The following is an 18,659-nucleotide window of genomic DNA, read 5'->3' as shown; positions in this document are numbered from 1 at the left end:
TATGGGGCTATTGAAGATATCCTCAAGGTGATATATTGGGTTTTAAAAGCCAGGTCTAGGGACACCTGGGTGACTCAGTTGGTTAAGTGTCCAACTCTTGATCTCAGCTCAGGTCACAATGTCACCATTCATGAGATGGAGCCCTGAGTAGGGCTCTGTGCTGACAGTGTGGAACCAGCTTAGGATTCTCTCCCCCCGCCTCTGCCCCTCCCCTGATCACACGTTCTCTTTCTCTCTCAAAATAAATAAATAAACTTGAAGAAGGAAGAGGAGGAGGAGGAGGAGGAGGAGGAGGAGGAGGAGGGAGGAGGAGAAGGGAGGAGGGGGAGGAGGGGAAGAGGAAGAAGAAGAAGAAGAAGAAGGGAGGAGGAGAAGGGAGGAGGGGGAGGAGGGGAAGAGGAAGAAGAAGAAGGAGGAGGAGGAGGAGGAAGGGAAGAGGAAGAAGAAGAAGAAGAAGAAGGAGAAAGGAGGAGGAGGAGGGAGGAGGAGAAAGGAGGAGGGAGGAAGAAGAGGAAGAAGAGAGAAAGGAGAAGGAGGAGAAGGAGGAGAAGGGGAGGAGGAGGAAGAATAAGAGGAGGAAGAGGAAGAAGGAGAAGGAGGACGAGGAGGACGAGGAGGACGAGGAGGAATAGGAACCCAGGCCTATTCCATTCAATCTCCAAAAAAGTCACTCCACAACGGACTCCAATCGCGCAAGTGGCCAAAGCAAGAAGTACTTTCCCATTGTTCATTCTTCACCTAAGCAGCATCCAAGGGCATGTCCCTCTCCTGGAGTGCAGGACTCCCCTGGAGAGCACACCTCACTCTCATCACACCAGCCTGGCTTCACCCGTCCCTCACTGGCTCACCTCTGTCTCTCTGGAAGGCTCACCCCCCTCTATGCATCTTTGGTCCCTAGAATTGCTCCAGGTTTGGTCCCAGGGTTCTCTTTTGGCCCTCTCTGTTTCCTCCCCAGCCATTTCAGCTGCACATTTAGCTTAAACATTCTTCATCATTAACTCACGCATCTAGAACTCTGCCCACATAGCAACACTCCCCTTTCCAGCTCCTGTTGGACATCTCAGAGGCACCCCAATCTCAACATGCCCCAAAGCCCAAAGTCAACCTGGCCCTGAGACAGGTCTTCCATTTCAGTTGATGACAATACAAGCCATCTGGTTACTTCAGCCATACATCTAGGAACCGTAATGCATCAACTTGTAATGTATAATCAGTTACCAAGTTTCCTCCATTTTCCTTCCCAAATAACATTCCCAAAGTGCCCAGTTTGTAAATCTGCACCGCGACCACTTGGAACCAACCTTCCCTCTTTGCTCCCTTAAATCACTACAAGAGCTCTGCTTCCAGGCCATTCTCCACACTCCTATCTGAACCGTTTTTTCAGATTGAAGATGTAATCCATTATGCTCTGCTTGGGCCCTTTCATGTTGCCTTTGTGATAAAAAATCACGCTGCAGGGCCCATGGGCTCCAAGGCTCTGCAGCTCCATTCCGCACCCCTTCCCTCCTGGCTTTCAATACTGAAGCCAGCACTTCTCCCACCACGCCATACCCTGTTGTTAGTCACCCTCTTCCCTCTGCCTCAAACACTTCCCTAGCCCCCACCCTCAATTCTGCCACTGCCTCACTTTGCCTGGTTCGTGCCTATCCATTCTGGAAATATGTGCTCAAATATGGCTTCTTCAGGAAGCCTTTCCCCACCTGCCTCTGCATCCACTAGCCCAAACCCCCTCGCAGGTCCTCCCCAAGCACAATGGCCCCCCTTCACTGCATGCACCACAGTTGCGTGTTCTGTCATTACGTGCCTCCCCACTACGCTGTACGTGGCCTGCACTAAGAGACCTTGTTTGTTTTTACTTCCCTGGCACATCCCTAGGACCAGGGATGGGTGCCTATCATGTGGTAGGTATCCAATAAATATTTTTGGAGTGAAAAACATGAATATATTATATCGTGAAGCCACAATAATTGTCTCCATTCTAAAGATAGAATCTGAAGCTCAGTGACAAGAAGGAAGCTTCCAGAATCAGGGTGCTAGGATTCGGCTGACTCGGGTGACTCTGTGTGATGGGTTCAGGCTGAGTGAACTCTGGGGCCTCAGGGCTTCAGACCTTCCTGGAAGGCCATGTACAAGCTCCCCCAGCTTCTGAAGATGCCCGAAGTGGGGCTTCTCCCAGACACCAGGACTGCTGCCCAGTTGGACAGGTCAACCCTGAGTGCAACAGGTGCCAAGAACAAGAAATGCCTCTGGCTCTTACAAACCCGAGCTCCCGCTCCTTCCTGCAGTCCTTCCCCTCCCGTTGCAGGGCTCTCTCCTCTTCCACATTAGACTTCCTTTCTCTTTCTACTCTCCTGTGGCTAAGGGATTGGCAAGCCCTGGAATGCCTGCACCAGAGAATCTTCTCCCCTCCCAGGTGGAACATTAGCACCTGTAGGTTGAGTCAGGGAGGAGGAACCACCGGCAGGGCCTGGGAGCCCGTCAGGTGGGGCCACAGCTCTTCCCTCTGGCACCACAGCGTCTGCAAACAGCCTGCTGGGCCGCTGTGTGAGCCGCTCGGTCTTCATGTGGCTGCACAGCGTGGGCAGTGGTGGACACCCGGACTGTCTGTCTTGTGGAGAGAGCTCTAGCACACTAGCTGTCCTTAATCGAAACTCGGAGGCTCCTTACCTAGAGAGCACTATGCTAAGTGGAATAAGTCCAAGGGAGACAAATATTGTGTGATTTCACTTATAGGTGGACTCTCAAAACAAACAAACAAACAAACAAAAAACCCAAACTCATAGCTACAGAGAACAGGTTGGTGTTGCCGGAGGTGGGAGTTGAGGAGTGGGTGAAAAGCGTAAAGGGAGTCTGAAGGTACAAACCTCTGGTTATAAAATAAGTAAGTCCTGAGGCTGTGATATAGAACATAGTGACTATAGTTAACATTACTATATATTTGAAAGTTGCCAAAAGAGTAGATCTTGAAAGTGATGAGTCACAAGTAAAAAATAATTTAAGTCTACGAGGTGATGGGTGGTAACTAGACTTACTCCGGTGATCGTTTCGCGATATATACAAATCTCAAATTGTTACATTGTCCTCCTGAGACTAATGCAATGTTATATGTCGATTATACCTCAATAATAATAATAATAATGATGATGGGGCTCCTGGGTGGCTCAGTCGGTTGAGCTCAGGTCATGATCTCACGGTCTGTGAGTTCAAGCCCCGCGTCAGGTTCTGTGCTGACAGCTGGGAGCCTGGAGCCTGCTTCGGATTCTGTGTCTCCCTCTCTCTCTACCCCTCCCCCGCTCATGCTCTGTCTCTGTCTCTCTCTCTGTCTCAAAAATAAACATTAAAAAAATTAAAAAAAAGAAATAATAATAATAATAAAATGTGGGGATCCCTTGCTGAAGGGATAGAGGTTCTGTCCATGTGAAGACCTAAGCTTGGAGCTGCTAGGGAAACGTTTCAGGAAGTGTTTTCCCTGATAGCAATGGCTCTATTTTAAGCTAACTTGTAAAATTCTAGAATGAAAAACATTATATCATAATGGGTTTTGGTGGAATATAGTCATAGGCTCAAATGTCACCAGCTGAGGGATTCTCGAGCAAATTACTTAAACTTTCCGACCTTCAGGTGTCTTTTTATCTCTTTTCAGAAGGATTAAGTGAGAAAATGGATTAACCTGTCATGTATAGGTAATGTTAGCGTCCACCCCCAGCCTAAGGACATGCATGGTATGATTCCATGAGTGAAGGTAACAGTGGCAAACCTGAATAAAGCCTGGGGAACATGCTGAGTGACACTGACCAAGTCCCCTGGCCAGGGCTGGAGCACTCACTCCCCAGCTGCAGGGGTGTTCAGGAGGTGGGGTGGTAAGCAGTGGAAGGGGCGTGTGCTAGAGACATAGTGTATCAAGCATTCGAGAACTAAAAAACCAAGGATAATTATAGGGATGATGGGGCCCCATAACTATTGCTGGGGGCTATGATGCTGTCCAGAAAGTAAGAGAAAGACTGAAATTGATTAGCTATCAATTAAAGGCACAGTATAAAATCCAGAGGGCCTCCTTGAAAGAGACTCCCATCTCTTTCAGCTGGAGGACAGAGGAACTGCGTTTCAGGGCGACAGCATGATCACAAGAGGAATAGAACTGCAGAGAAGGATGAATTCTCAGTGTAGGCATGTCTGCTATTCTGAGGTCAGTGTCCTGGTTGGGAATGACTGGAGCCTGAGATTTGAGGTACATACACGTGGTTCAATTAATTCGAAACTCTTGAGCCCCTATGTGCCCTTGAAAGATCTGGTCTGCTCTTTCCAGGTAAAAGCTAGTTTTTCTCCCTCCCCTGAAGATCACGCAGAGACAGTCACCTTACAGGGGAACATGCGTCCCTGATTAGCAACTATCACACCTTTCCCACTGGCCATTATGCTAATAAATAGGTTTAGTTTGACATAAGCAGCTGGGTAAATTGTGACCTAAACCTGGTCATTAGCATCAAATGGCCAGTAGGAGAGGTGGGGTGTATCTTCCTCTCAGAGGAGCTGTAGGACTTAACAAAGAGTACCCCCGGAGCCAGGAGAGAACATATAGGTCTTGATTCTAAATGTGCTGGATGAGAGGTACATGTGGTGGGCAGACATGAAACATGAAGTTAGATAAGGGAGAGGTTACTGACGTGAGAGCATTTCCCTGTTGCAAGGATTTGATATCCCGGCAAGGAACATGGAAGATGATGCCACTTCCATGATGTTTTAGGTTGGCTCTCGGAAGCTCAACCAAAACAGAAGCCCCACTGTAGCTGCTCTGCCAGATGTAAGATACGAACATAGCCTCAGATACGTGGTATACGGCCCATGATCTTGCAAGGGCATTCTTTTCCATCCCTATCGAAAAGAACTAAAAACATTTTGCATTTACTTGGAGCAGCTAATGTAAGGCTATGTTAGTTCACCTACCCTCTGTCATACGATAGTCTGGAGGGAAATAGATTCTCCAGACATCTCAAGTAATATGGCATCGGTCCAATATATCAATGATATGATGTTGATCCATTCAAATGAACACGAAGTAGCAAGTACATTGGAAGCCTCTTTGAGGCACATTTATGCTTTCCAGAGGTGGGATATAAATCTTTCAGTGACTCAGGGGCCTGCCTAAGCTATCAAGCTTTTAGGGAGTCTGTGGTCTGGGTATGTTGGGACATCCTTTCAATAGTCAAGAACAAATTCTTGTATAGCACACCTCCCACTACAAAGAAAGAAATGCAATGCTTGATTGCCTTTTCTGGGTTCCAAAGACAGCATATTCTGCACTTGAGAATATACTAGAAGACATGTTGCCAGCTTTGAGTGTGGCCACAGCAAGAAAGAACTCCGTAGCAAGTAGCCATGTCTCTTGGGCCATATGACCATGTAGACCTCATGGTATCTGTGATGAAAAAAGATGTTGTGTTGGGTTTATGATCAGTCCCAATAAAAGAGTCACAGTTTAGACCCCTAGGGCTCCAAAGCATAGCCATGTCACCTGCAACAGAGAATGATTCATCATTTAACATTAGCTGATCATGGACATTAAGACCTGGCCACTATGAGACAGATTTTGTCAGACCCAGCAACAGTCCGTCATAAAGCTGAAGGGGTAGGATTAGATACACAGAGCCAAGAGCACAGAACACCGCATTTGCGGGTAGCCCAGACCCCTGTGTGATTCGCCACTGTTGTGCCCATGTGCTTCCTTCCTTCACTCTGGTTGTTGTTGGGGAGGGTCGCTTACAATCCACTGACAGAGGAAGGAAAAGGCTGCCCTGAATTCACAGGTGTGTAGGCTCAGTATATGTGCAAGGTGCAGGACGCGCCAGCCCCATTCCTATGCCCTGGAGTCAGCGGTGAGAGGCAGTCCTGCCCCCGGGCAGAGCTTCGGGCAATGCACCCAGTCATTCACTTGGGGCAAATACAGATTCCTGGGCAGCGGCAGAGGTCCTGGCTGATTGGTCAGGAGCTATGAGAAGAACACCTGAAGAATGGGGACAGGGACATCTAAGAAAGAGGTATGAAGACACACCTGTGGGCATAGGTGTGAAGTGTGGAGGTCTTTATAACACACATGGATGCCAACAGAGATCTACCACCAAGAAGGCATTAAACAACCGAGGACACAGAATGATGTGGCCAGTCATCCAGTTGGTTTCGGGCACTAATACCCACTTTTCCCAGCATTGGAACAATGACTGTGTAAAGGAATACCCGTGGTGGCAATTCCACGGGATGGAGGCTAGGCACGGGCCCGGCAGCATGAATCCCAACTCACCAGATCTAGCTACCACTGCACTGTTGCCACATGTCGAATCACCCAATGGAGACTGATGCCAGAGCCCTGAGAGCATGAAGTCCTCAAGGAAGTCAACCAGTTACCCAAAGGCGACAGATGCCATCAGCCTCATTTTACTGCTAGAAGATGCTGCAAATGATCTGAATGTAACCAACACATAGTCTGGATAGGAGTTTGTCTTTCCTGCATGCAGGGCTTCAGGCAACACCACCATGTGGGCACTTCTCTGTGTTAGACATTTGCATGCAGATAAATCCATTTAACTTTATAGAGCATGAACTGTATGTCCAGCTCTGTGCTAGGTGCTGGGGCTGCACAGACAGACAGGGTCTTACCCTCAGTCGTTGAATAGCTATTGTGGATTACTTTTGTCCTTGGGACATGATAGCAAAGTACCAGCACTGAAATGATTTCATGGGCTAACTAAGCAAATTCTGAGCTCAAGTGACTTCATCGTTCAGTGGCTAATTTGGGACTGGGCACCAGAAACTTCTATTCTCTTTGACAATCTGACTCAAAGTATTTTCATCGATGTTGATCAGATAAACAAGTCTTGCTGGTAAGCAGCATCTTAAAGGGCACTTGATGAAGAAAACAAGATGGAATGAAGTGAATTGGAATTTCAGCTTTCTACCTTGTGGATGTGAACATCGCCTTCCCACCTGGAGTGAGTCTTATCTAGGGTGGGAAGTTTCGGGCATCTCTGCAGCAGAGAGGTCCCCTTTGCCACTCATCTCCCGTCTGGCTCCCCTGGTGCCTCTGTGAAGCCACAAAGTCCAGGCAAGTTTCCCCGGAGGAGTCAGATGGCCTTCTGCGGCCACCTCCAGAACCTGTCCTGTCTGAAATGGACACAGTGATGGAGACTTCCTTCTACTCAAGCCCTCCAACCTGCAGCGGCCACTTCTCGGAGATGTACACGCAAATCACTTCCATATGGCGGTAACTTTCCACACCTGTTTCCTAAGAATAAATGCTTGTCGCCAGGAAGGATGAATAAGAGTGGCCACACTAGGATAGGATGGGAAAGCAAAGTGGATCTGTCTTAGTCCCTCTGTAAGCCCCAAACATCTACATTTGCCTGGTTTTAATCACACTGGAGAAACCGAGTCACCTCACTCCTCAGGAATAGTTAAAATCATCCCAGGAAAGCATATGAAGCAAGGTGAGGAGTGGGGTGGTGGCAAGATCAAGAGCCTGGTGGCTCTAAACTTTGTACATAGCAGGGGCTTAGGGCAGCACCCCCCGCCCCATAGTGGGGGTTTGGAAGCACGCTGATCCCAGGGGGACGCTGCACTTCCACAGGCTTCCAGGCATTCGATGCAATCCGCAGATGGCCACAGGTCAAGAAATGCAGAGATGTTTTGTGAATGCTTTTATTCACATAGATAAATGTGAATTTAATCCAGACCAATGGAGAGTACACTTCTCTCCTTAGGAGACTTAAAGAGAACTCGCAGCTTCAGAAGTGGGGACAAAAGGGCGAAGGGGGATCCTGGAATCCAAAGGATGAGACTTTTCAGAAGGAGAAGATGCTGACAGATCAAAGACCAAATGAAACGAGGATTAAAAAGAGGGGTTTGTATGTGTTACTGCTGACCTCCCAAGGGTACACATTGATGTTGGGACAGACTCCAGACCGCAGCTGAAGAAGGGGACAGGCAGTGAGCTCAGTGGAAAGAGTGAGCTCCGACAACTCTTGCGGAAGGTTCCGGAAGCATGAGCAGAGCGGACCAGGCTACAGGCTATGGGACTTGGGTAGTGAAAGAACTTGTGTTTCCCGAGCCCCACTGTGCCATGCCACGTATACATGGACACCCCAGAGCCCCCCACATTTCATCATCACACAAACCCACGAGATGAGCAAAAAAGCATATTCGTGTCACTAATGAATAACATGAGGCTCAAAGAAGTAACTGGGACCCAAGTCTGTTTTCAAAGCTGTCCTTTCCATGACAGTTACATGTCTGGTAGAGTCATGGGAAGATTGGTTGCTATTTTAAGGCGGTGGGGAGAAATAAGTCTTCCTAATCCCACTGCAAGCGCCCTACATCTCCTCTCACCTGCTCTCTCTCCTCCCAGGAGCTCTGTCCAGGCCCCAGATCAGAGGAGAGTGGGGTGGGTGAATCAGAACGACCTCAGCCATCTCATCTTTCATATGCCTTGTCTGCGAGACAGGTAGAGCTCTAAGAAGAACAAAGCTGGATTTTGTTTATTTAAACATCAATAGCCAGGACTCCAGATCAAGCCTGCACTCTTGCTTCAGCCATTTACCACGTGTTATTCCTATCTCCTTCCCCACAGTCCTTGTAGCATCGACATTATGTGGCTTTGGTCACCTTCTGGCCGAGTCCTGCCCCTCAGCCCCAGGAGCATGATGGGGCTACACAGCCCCCACGGACACACTGCTCCCCTCAAAAAAAGAAGCTTTTCCACAAAAGAAAAATGATCTAGCCCACTCTCTTCCTGAATGACAATACACTCTATGAATATTGCCACATTTTGTTTTCTTCCCAATTCCCTTATTCTACTCCCCCCCTTCACTCCCATTCCATCCGGAGAGGTAGGCCTGGCTAAAATAATAATCCCAGGTGTCAGCTGAGAAAGCCAAATGCAGCTCAGTTAGGAAACATCTCAAAGCCCTAATAACCAAACACTGCAGCTGGGACTTATTTTCCCCTGGCCCCAACCCAGAGCTATTTCCTTCAGCCTTCAAACCTCTGTGCACGTTCCCAGCCTGTTGGGGGGTTGGGGAGGCCCAGTGTGGGGAGATTTGGTGCCAGGCCCTGTGCAGGCACCTGCACAGAAATGAGTTCATTCAAATCTCGCTTCCACTCTGCATGAGGTAAAAAAAACCATTTTAATCAGGTAAAAATAACCGGTTCTCAACAAGGAAAACCATATCAGTAAAGTGAAGTGATTGATCTAAATCAGAAATTGAGGTGGTACTTAGAGGGCCAGGCCCAGAGCCAGCTTTGCTGGTCCTGGGTGTGAGGACCACTCTTGGAACTGGACGGTCTGGAGGGGACTCCACCTTGGTGCACCTCGCCAGGTGGCCCTTCCCACCCACAAGGCGACTGAGGTTTAAGTGAGATCGTGCATTTGAAAGTTGCTTGACTACAGACGTGCAGGGCCTGCGCCCTTTCTAAAGGGCATCAGGGGGAAAGAGAGAGGATGAGGCCACTTGTCAGTGAGGCCATCATTTCACCACTCGATGTCCATTCCTGATGATTAAGCAAAGCACTGAGATTCCCACTCTTTGATTCACGAAGTAAACGTGCAGGGTGTACCATCACCTGCCTATCACTCTCTGTTCATTCAAAAACTCTTCACTGTTGAGTGACTCTTCCAGGAAATAAGTACAGGGAATGTAAACCGTCTGTGCATTCAGAGTCCAGAGGTCTGCCCGGAGGATGGGCGTGCATGTCTGGAGGCAAGCCCTGGACGCCGGGACCTAGAAGATCTGTGTCTCGCCTCTTACCAGCCATTGGATCCCAGGCAAATCAGTTAACCTTCATGCGCCTTTGTTTCCTATCTCTCTCTCTCTCTCTTTTGGAGAAAGAGAGAGGATGAGCAGGGTAGAGGTGCAGAGGGGGAGAGAGAGACAGACAGACAGACAGACCGACAGAATCCCAAGCAGGCTCCATGTTCAGCACAGAGCCTGATGCAGAGCCGGAGATCATGACCTGAGCCGACATCAAAAGCCACTCCTAACCGACTGAGCCACGCAGGCGCCCCTGTTTCTTATCTCTTAAAGGGAGATCTCTGGGGTCACTGGGCTTCCTTCTCTCCTTTACTGCAGAGAAGACAAAATGTCAGCATATACTAGAGTGTAGCCCTACCTTGTACCAACTCCGAGTTTTAACCTCAACGGCCTCTCTTACTAGCTGTGTGACTTTGGGCAAATGCCTTTCCCTTTCTGATCAAAGGTTTCTTTCTGTGAAAAATGACAAGGTCTGTTGTGAGAATTAAGCAGCCTACTTCAGCATTGGGTGGCCCCATCCTGGCCACCTTCAAGATAGCTCATTATGGAAGCACAAGAATGTCCTTAGCACACAGCTCTTTGACCTCTCCAGAGTCCTCAGTGCAGACCTAGTCTGCTTGATTACACAGCCCCTGATTTTGCTGCGAACCCTAATTTCTCCAGCAAAGAAATATCTTGAAGTGATCATGAGCAAAGCGGCCTTCTCAGACCAGCAAGCAGGTGGCTGTTCCAGGTCCTTCCTCAGGACTGACCTCCTCCTGCCCAGGGAGGGGCAGGGGAAGGCGGGTTGGAGACGCCTGATGTCACACAGCCCTACATAAGGGCCTCCTTTAGGCTCCTGCGGGTGGTTTGGAAGCAGCTGGAGGAATGAATTAGGTCCTGGTTGTGGGATTTTTTTTTTTTTTTAAGTCAGACACAGACACAGCTGTTGAGCAAAATGCAGCCTCCACAGAAAACCCAAAGCCTCAGACCCTTCAAGCAGAGGAAGAGTTTAGGTAAAGTTCTCAGAGTCGCTGTCTGGGTTGCCAGAGAGAGGGAACAGGATACAGGCTTCTCTTACTGTTTACTTGTTCTTTTGTCTTTAAAATATTCACAGCAACCAGACAAGAGGAAGTTGCTGGAATCCGGGCAAAGTTCCCAAACAAGATCCCGGTAAGACTCCATTGTGCTTTTTGAAAAGGAATATGCCTTGTGTCTTGAAACAAAAACAAAAACAAAACCCCAAATATAGCAAGAAGAACAAAAAAAAAAAAATCTCCACTGGCTCTCCCTGTTCTAAGTTTCTAAGGCAGTGAGAGCTCTGTCACATTGTTAGGGGTTGACCCTCTTGACAGGTGATAGTGGAGCGCTATCCCAGGGAAAAGTTCCTGCCTCCGCTGGACAAGACCAAGTTCCTGGTCCCTCAAGAGCTGACCATGACCCAGTTCCTCAGCATCATCCGGTAGGTGACAAAGTACATGTGGCGGCATGTGCTGGGCTTTTTCTGTTTGCTTTGTTAGTTGGTTCGGTTTTGAGGATGGGAGCATTCTGGAAGAGAGGGAAAAAATTTTCTCTGTGACTCACCTTTTAGCATCTGTAGTGCCCAGGAAAGATGCTCTGAGAACTAATCCAATTTAAACAGGTGGGGGAACCCCACAGATAACAAATCTAAAGAGAGTAACTTTTCTCAAATGTTTCAGAGGTAGTCTTGGCTCCGAAACTAGACCGAAAGTGCCTTTCCTCTACGTGCTGTTTAAAGCCCAGTCTGCATTTTCCCAGGAGAGACACAGCACCTTTAAAGGGTGTGCGCACCAGGGGATTGGGGACCTCTTCAAAAGGCAAATACTCCCTGCACTGCTTAGACCCTGGGTGGCAGAACAGGGAAGGAGTACCCACACATGCCCCTTCCTTGGGTTAAGGCACAGTGAAGAAAATGGAGCAATTTTTAAAGTTTCAGAGGGTTAAGTAGTGTCACCCGACACATGGACTCAATAAAAATGACTTGGGAGTAATGTGAATACCAACCCGGGAGGTAATTCTTCACAGGGTTGAAAAGTCCGGTGAGGCCAGCCCTTGCAAGCTGCCTAGATGCTTGTTGCTTGGAGAATTCATTATGAATGTGTGTTGCTCTCGGTTTTGTTTGTCTTGATGAGTTCTTTAAGAGCGTCCTGATTTCCTCTCCTCAGGGAAGCTTACGTTGGCCCAGTGTGAACAGAGGTGGCTAAGGGAGCATGAAAGTTCGGATTATGTCCCAACATGTTGATGTAACATAGTGTGACCTCCCCTCCCCCACCTCCCTCAGAAACAACCCTTTGAGTTCCCAGAGCTATTCTTTTTCTCCGTCCCAGACAAGGGTCATCTCCTTTCCACCAGCCCTGACCCACTCTCCATCCCAACTTTTGATGCTCCAGGATGTGTGTTGAGCATCAGTTATGTTCTGGGTTCTTTCTGGGCTCTGTCTTTACAGCAGTGAAAGAATAGACAAAAGTCCTTGTCCACAGCCTCCTCCTCCAAGGAATGCCACAACCCCCGTGGAAAGAGAGCATGGCCAAGGACAGGAGATGGGGGTGTAGACTCTAGGAGCAGAGTTCCCTGCAGAGCTGAAGGGAACAATGTGCTCGTTCCCAGCTCCACCCGTACCCATCGCAGAACACTTCTTTTTTACCCAAAGACAGCCATGCAGTTGTCAAAGCCAGAATCTCTGGGGTCATCTTAGGAAGGGTTATCTAGTTGTAAAATTAATCAGCTTCCAGCCACCTGTGTCCCAAAGCCACATGGGCCTGAAGGGTCAAAGCTTTGAGGCCAGAGTGGGCAGGTTGGGCTGCCTCTCCAAGCAGAGCACATGGAAATGTGCCGCAGGGGGTGCAGAGCCCTTACCTGGGTGTCTACGTCATCACATCGTCCTCCACTCCAGGATGAGCCAGGCTTCAGACTGACCTTGACATTTACAGCATGCCCAATTGAACTTTGCTGTTTCTCCATTTCCCTGAGGTGGGGGAGAGATGGCCAGGGGCAGGTGGGTTTGGGGGAAGGGCACACTTGGAGGCAGCAACCTTCTAAAATGTCATCCCAAGGCTGTTTAACAGTGAGATGCTGGAAGATATTGTAATCACCTTTGTATGTCTGGGGATGTGCAGACCTTTGGTTTAAGAGCAAAGAGCTTATTTGCTTAGCATTTTGGTGTTGGTATGTCCCCTAGTAAACGATAGGATCGCCTCACCCTTTTGGCCCAACTGGGAGGACTTATGGTATTTTAAAGCTGCAGGAAAGGAGTAGGGAGCAATTCTATCTTCCTGAGTGTCATGATCCTGCAACCCTCTGGGATGCTTCCCAGGCAAACTGAATTAGAATCTCTAAGTGTGGAGTGTAGGAATCTGTATTTTCAGCAGGCACTCCTGGGTCATTGTCAAGTTTGAGGACCTCGCACCAAACTGGGGAGGTGGGCTCCTTGGGTAGACATGTTTGCAGTGAACAAACAGATAAGTCAGGCCTTGGGTCAGGAGCCCATGCCCTGCCCAGTTTAAGTTTCCCTTTCCTGTCTCCCCCACCCCACCCTGCCCAGGAGCCGCCTGGTCCTGGGGGCCTCTGAAGCCTTTTACTTGCTGGTGAACAATAAGAGCCTGGTCAGCATGAGTGTGACCATGGCAGAGGTCTACAGGGACTACCAGGATGAGGACGGCTTCGTGTACGTGACCTACGCCTCCCAGGAGATGTTCGGCTGCCTGGGCTCCGGGAAGACCCTGCCGTCCTCTGCAGAGCATGTCTAGAACCTGTTCTCAAACCTGCGGAGACACGGACCAGCCCCAGTGTGTGCGGCAGCCAGTGATCAGCACCAGCCATCACAGGGACACCTGGCCACCCCTGTCCCCTTTGTGAGGCTCCAGGCTCCCATGTGTTCCATGTAAGATGGCATGCTGGCTCTTGGGAATCGTGTAAATAGTTAAGTCCTTTCTAAGTAGATCTTTATGGTTCTCCGACGATGAGCCGGAGAAGGATCTAAGTGTCTTCTGTGGTGGAGGCCGGCAGGCTCTTGGGGAGTCTGGTGTCACCCCGTGTGGGCAGGAGTCCTGTGTGCGCTCGGTCATTGGGAACTTCGGCCTGAGGACGGGTCTCAGGGGAACCCCCGCGTTCTTCAGGGGGCAGGGGTCCTTATCTGTGTCGTTCCGGAGACAATTATTGTATTTTCACAGCCTTCACTCCACCTTCTTTTCTCTCAGATTCTGTTTTATCTGTTTATACCATATGGATTTATGCCAAAGATACAACTGTTCAGTATAAAGTCACTTAACTCGTACGTGTTTGCTCTGTGCCAGCTACGTAAGCAGGTCACGTGTCTTAGTGTTTCATCACAACTCTCTCTGGTTAATTATCGTTATCACCATTTCACAATGAGGAAACTGAGGCCCAGAGAGATAAAACATATTTTCCAAATTCACACAACACGATCTGCTGGGACTCGAGCCCAGAGAGTCTGGCTTTGGAAGCCACACTCCTAGCCCTCTGCGAGGCCCTCCATCTGATGAGGTTACTCTGCGAGTTCCGACTGGCTGCTTGAGCCACAGAGCCCACTTTCATCAGCTTAGCCCACCAGGGAGACTTGCAACCTGGGGAGTGTAGCGGAGCTCGGAACTCGTGGAACGAGTGACAGTGGGTGTTTGGGTTAGCAGCTGCAGCACCAAGTATGAGCACTCCAACTGTGCTTGGAGGGTATTCGTCAGGGAAGGCTTTGTAGGGTGTTCCACTTGAGCTGGGTTTTGAAGCACGGATGAGAGTTTGTCTAGAAAGGAATTTTATTTATTTATATTCAACATACATTTATTGAGCACTTACTGAAAGGGAAGTCCTATTCTAGGTGCTGGAAAGACAACACTGACCAAGACAGGTAAGGTCCCAGACCTCAGGGGCCACAGTTGATTCTAGGAAGGGAAGAAGGACAGTATTCAAGATGAGTTTCCATGCTTATAAGTACAATAAAGAAAAACAAAACAAAACAGAAGGTAATTAGCAGATTTAATCCTTTATGTAGGAGGGTCAGAGAGAGCTTCTGGGAGGGAAGAACTTTCACTTGGACCCGAATGATGACAAGGAGCCAGTGGTGGAGGCTAAGCACGCCAGGGGGAAGGGTGGCTGTGAGGTCCAAAGGTTTGAGAGCTTTACAAACGGAAAGGGTTCCAGCGTGGTTGCAGCCAGGGAAGGGGAGAGAAGCTAGGCAGGGGCCAGTCCTACAGGGTCGACTTTGCTAAGGTGTTAGGGTTTTATTTTAAGGCTGGTAAGTGGGAAAGGAGAAGCATTCTAACTGGAGAGAGAGACAGAGACAGAGACAGAGACAGAGGCAGAGAGAGAGACTCATTGAAGGTGTGATCTCCCTAACATCCCCCAGTGGCCCTGAGCTGGCCTTTGCCCTCTGCTCACTCCTGGGTCCGTGGATCTGTGGATCCATCGTCCTGCTCCCAGGCACCAGCCAGCCCACTCTCCTGCCCGTGGCTGTCCTTCCCACGCCCAGCTTGCCTGGTCTCCTGCTCTACTCACTTCCTCCAACACCCATCCATCAAGTCCTCTCTGCTATCTGCTGAGTGAAACAGCACCTCCCAGATTTGTTCTCCAGATGTATCCTTTGCTTCACCTTGAGCAGTGAATATTCTTCCTAAATGAGTCCATTTCCCGAGATCGACTTTGACTTTGAGAGCTGGTTGGCCCGGGGCATCCACATAACTGGCCGCGCCCGGGGCTGGTGCTCTTGCTCCCAGTCTTACCCATCCCTGCGGCTGTTCTTGAAGCCAGCATCTAAGATTATCATCACTCTGGATTGTAGCTGGGTGAGCTGCTGTGCTCTGTTTTGTCTCCAAGACCCTTCCCGATATGTCTTCCCTCCCGCATCGACCTCAGGCTGCCTCGTTTGTGGTGGACAGTGTCCAGTTTCCTGCTGTATAACCAACCAGCCCAAGTTCAGTGCACGAAACCATCACGGCTTTTTTGCACTTATGGAGTCTGTGAGTAAAGATTCCAGAAAGTGCACAGAGGCAACAGCTCCCTGCTGTCTGGGGACTCAGCTGGGAGACCCGAGGGCTGGGAGTGACTTGAACGGCTGGGAGCTGGGATCATCTAGAGGCTTCTTTGGTCTCATGTCTGACTCCTGGGCTAGGATGACTCAAGGCCAGGCCCAGCTGAGACAAGAGGAGCTCCATGTGCCTCTCCCAGTGTGGGTTCCGGGATGGCCATACTCAGAAGGAGAAGTGGAAGGGCATGTGATCCGAAGAACCAAGACCACAGCTGACCTGTCCCTAGGTGATGAAGTCCAATTGATCTTGGTCCGGGTTTTTTTTTCCTTTATTTTCTTAGCATCTACTCAGATGCATAAGATTAAATGGCAATGTGTACTTCTGTAAATTATGACTACTTCTCTGTTACAGTATTCATCATTGTCTATTGATTTTTACGAGCTCACAAAGTTGAGCGATTCCCTCTTTGTATACCATATGTATTAAAAATAATTACCCAGTTCCTTTGGTCTTGTTTATGGCAGACTGTCTTACATAACTCCTTTTTATTCTTCTGTGATCTTTTCCTTGTGGATTCTGAGTTCATGTTCTCAATAGAAAGTTTCTCCTAACTCCGCGATTATAAAAAGTATATACCCATCCTGTGTTTACTTCTAGCACTATGTTTCCATTTTGTTCACATTTAAGTATTTGAATGAAGTGGAATTTATTTTGGTAACAAAAGAAAGTACGCAGTTTCAATGCTTAACCGAGTGTTACCAGCACTTTTAATAAGTTGTCCATGGGTATTTGAATTCGCTGGGGTTATGCGGTTTTGTCTTAGTACCATAATAACAAAAGAATGCTTAAGAACAATGGGCTGTGGCCTTCCTTTTTTGGATTCCGCGTGGCTTTTGGTAATGCTAAACACATTTGGCTAATCAATGCTTGGTGACAGATTAGAGAACCCGAGCTGTCCACTTCAGAGGGAGATACTAGAATGATGGGATTGTGCCATTGCTTGTTTTTACAATGATCAGCTCAGCCAGGAAACCATTTTGGTTTTAGTGCCTGTTTCTGTGCAGGAACCATCCTCTCCCATAAAACCAAAGAGGATCAGATAAAAATGCATCTGCTTATGTCACAGCTATCACAGAATCTACAGCTGATCTGATGCACTTGACTGCCTAGACCAGAGATAAGCAAACAGTAGCCTACTGCCTCCAGCCATCTGACATGGGCTACTTTTGTAAGTACAGTACTTCTGGAATACAGTCATGCCATTTCTTTACCATGGGCTCTGGCTGCTACTGTGCGACAATGACAGAGTTGAGTATTTGTGACATAGACCGTATAACCTGCAAAGCCAAAAATGTTTACTGTCTGACCCTTCACAGAGGAAGTTTGCTGATCCCTTAGTCCAAGTTTACAGTATAATTTTATCATCAAGATGTCCTGGGGGATAAATCACATTAAGAACTTTCTTTTCATTGTTGTTGTTTTGGTCCTATATAAGATGAGAAGGAAATTTCCCAGTCGCTGGATTCATTGATTTTGTGTTGCTAAGTCCTTGACTGGAGGCGCCGAATGTAGACACATACAGTTCTCCACCGGCCAAAAGGTACTCCTAATCATGGTTCATATTCACCAGTCTCCTCCAGGCCCACTCACCCTTCATTTGCCTCTGAAATATGGATGGGGGATTTCTAGTGTGAACTGTTTCCTTTTGGGAACAAAAGAAACCAGTTCATACCCATTTCCCAGCCAACTCCCTTTGGGTTAGGAGACCTCAGCTGCTCACAGCAAACAAGCCCATCACACAAGACTAAATCCAGGGCAGGGCTTTCCAACCTGTGCACAACTGGAATTTGGGTAAGTAATTCTCTGTTGTGGAGGCTGCCGTGGTATCACAGGAGACTAACAGCACCCCTAGCTTCTGTTTACCGAAGCCGGTAGCACTGTCCCCTCACCCCAGTAGCGACACCAAAAAATCTCCAGCCATTGTCAAATGTCTTCTAGGGGGTGAAATTGCTCCCTGCTCAAAACCACAGTTCAAGTTCACTCTAGACCAGAAGTGTGGTCTGTAGACAAGCAGGTCAGCCTGACCTAAGAGTTTGTTAAAAATGCAGAAGTTCAGGGCTGTCTCCAGACCCACTGAGTCAGAACCTACAATCTGTCAAGATCCCCCAGGCACTTTAGAGTTTGAGAAGCACGAGCCCAGACATTATGGGTAGTAACAGCCCTGAGGCTTTCTCCCCCTCTTCAGAAAGTGCTCCACCTACACCCTCCTCTCTCAACTTTGTGAGCACACAATTTGGCACATACACTGTGGTGTCCTGGGACGAGCCGGAACTTTGTCATCTGACAAACCTAGGTTCAAAAGAAGAGTCTGCCCCTGTGTGTCTGGGGGATTATTTAATCGACATCAGTGCCCTCATCCGAAAAATCTCTCGTTTGTGTTTCAGAACTCGTAGGCCTTCTGAGCAGGTTATTGACGAAAGATCAGCACACTTTCGGTATCAAAGTTTTTAAATCACATATGAACGTTTCTCACAAGTGATGAAGTCACAAAGGCAGCAAGGTTCCCCCTAGCAAGACCATACCCCGGAGCGGCTTCCTCTAGCCTATGAACTCACTAGTTCAGAACTCAAGGGTCTCCGTTGACATTTATGTCAGAGCCGACAAGTGCCACCAGGTGGCGCCAACACCACTTCATTAGGTTTAGAAATTGCCAAGCAGTTTGCTGCCAATAAAGCTAAATCCCCCCAATTTTAAAGTCACTAATGGGGTAACTCCCCATTAACTCTGAAAAGGCTAGCTCTAGCCAAAGAGGAAATCAGACATAAATGTTGGGGAAGAGTACACAGAACATTATATGTGTCTCCTTGACGTGAATGCTAACCAG

At 48.4% G+C, this 18,659-nt stretch overlaps 1 protein-coding gene across 1 annotated transcript; it reads left to right on the top strand.

Annotated features, from left to right (window-relative positions):
• The first annotated feature begins 10,734 nt into the window (after nt 1-10,734).
• On the top strand, nt 10,735-13,543 carry MAP1LC3C (microtubule associated protein 1 light chain 3 gamma). Its single transcript, XM_047076427.1, has 4 exons — nt 10,735-10,792; nt 10,894-10,949; nt 11,132-11,238; nt 13,339-13,543. The coding sequence occupies exons 1-4, from the start codon at nt 10,735-10,737 to the stop codon at nt 13,541-13,543; spliced, it is 426 nt and encodes a 141-aa protein (XP_046932383.1).
• The last annotated feature ends 5,116 nt before the right edge of the window (nt 13,544-18,659 follow it).

The sequence above is a fragment of the Lynx rufus genome, unplaced genomic scaffold, assembly GCF_022079265.1.
Source record: "Lynx rufus isolate CCGP_SWC_20201006 ecotype Redwood Valley unplaced genomic scaffold, mLynRuf1.p SCAF_15, whole genome shotgun sequence".
Taxonomy (NCBI): Eukaryota; Metazoa; Chordata; class Mammalia; order Carnivora; family Felidae; genus Lynx; species Lynx rufus.
This window is presented reverse-complemented; position numbering and strand designations above follow the sequence as displayed.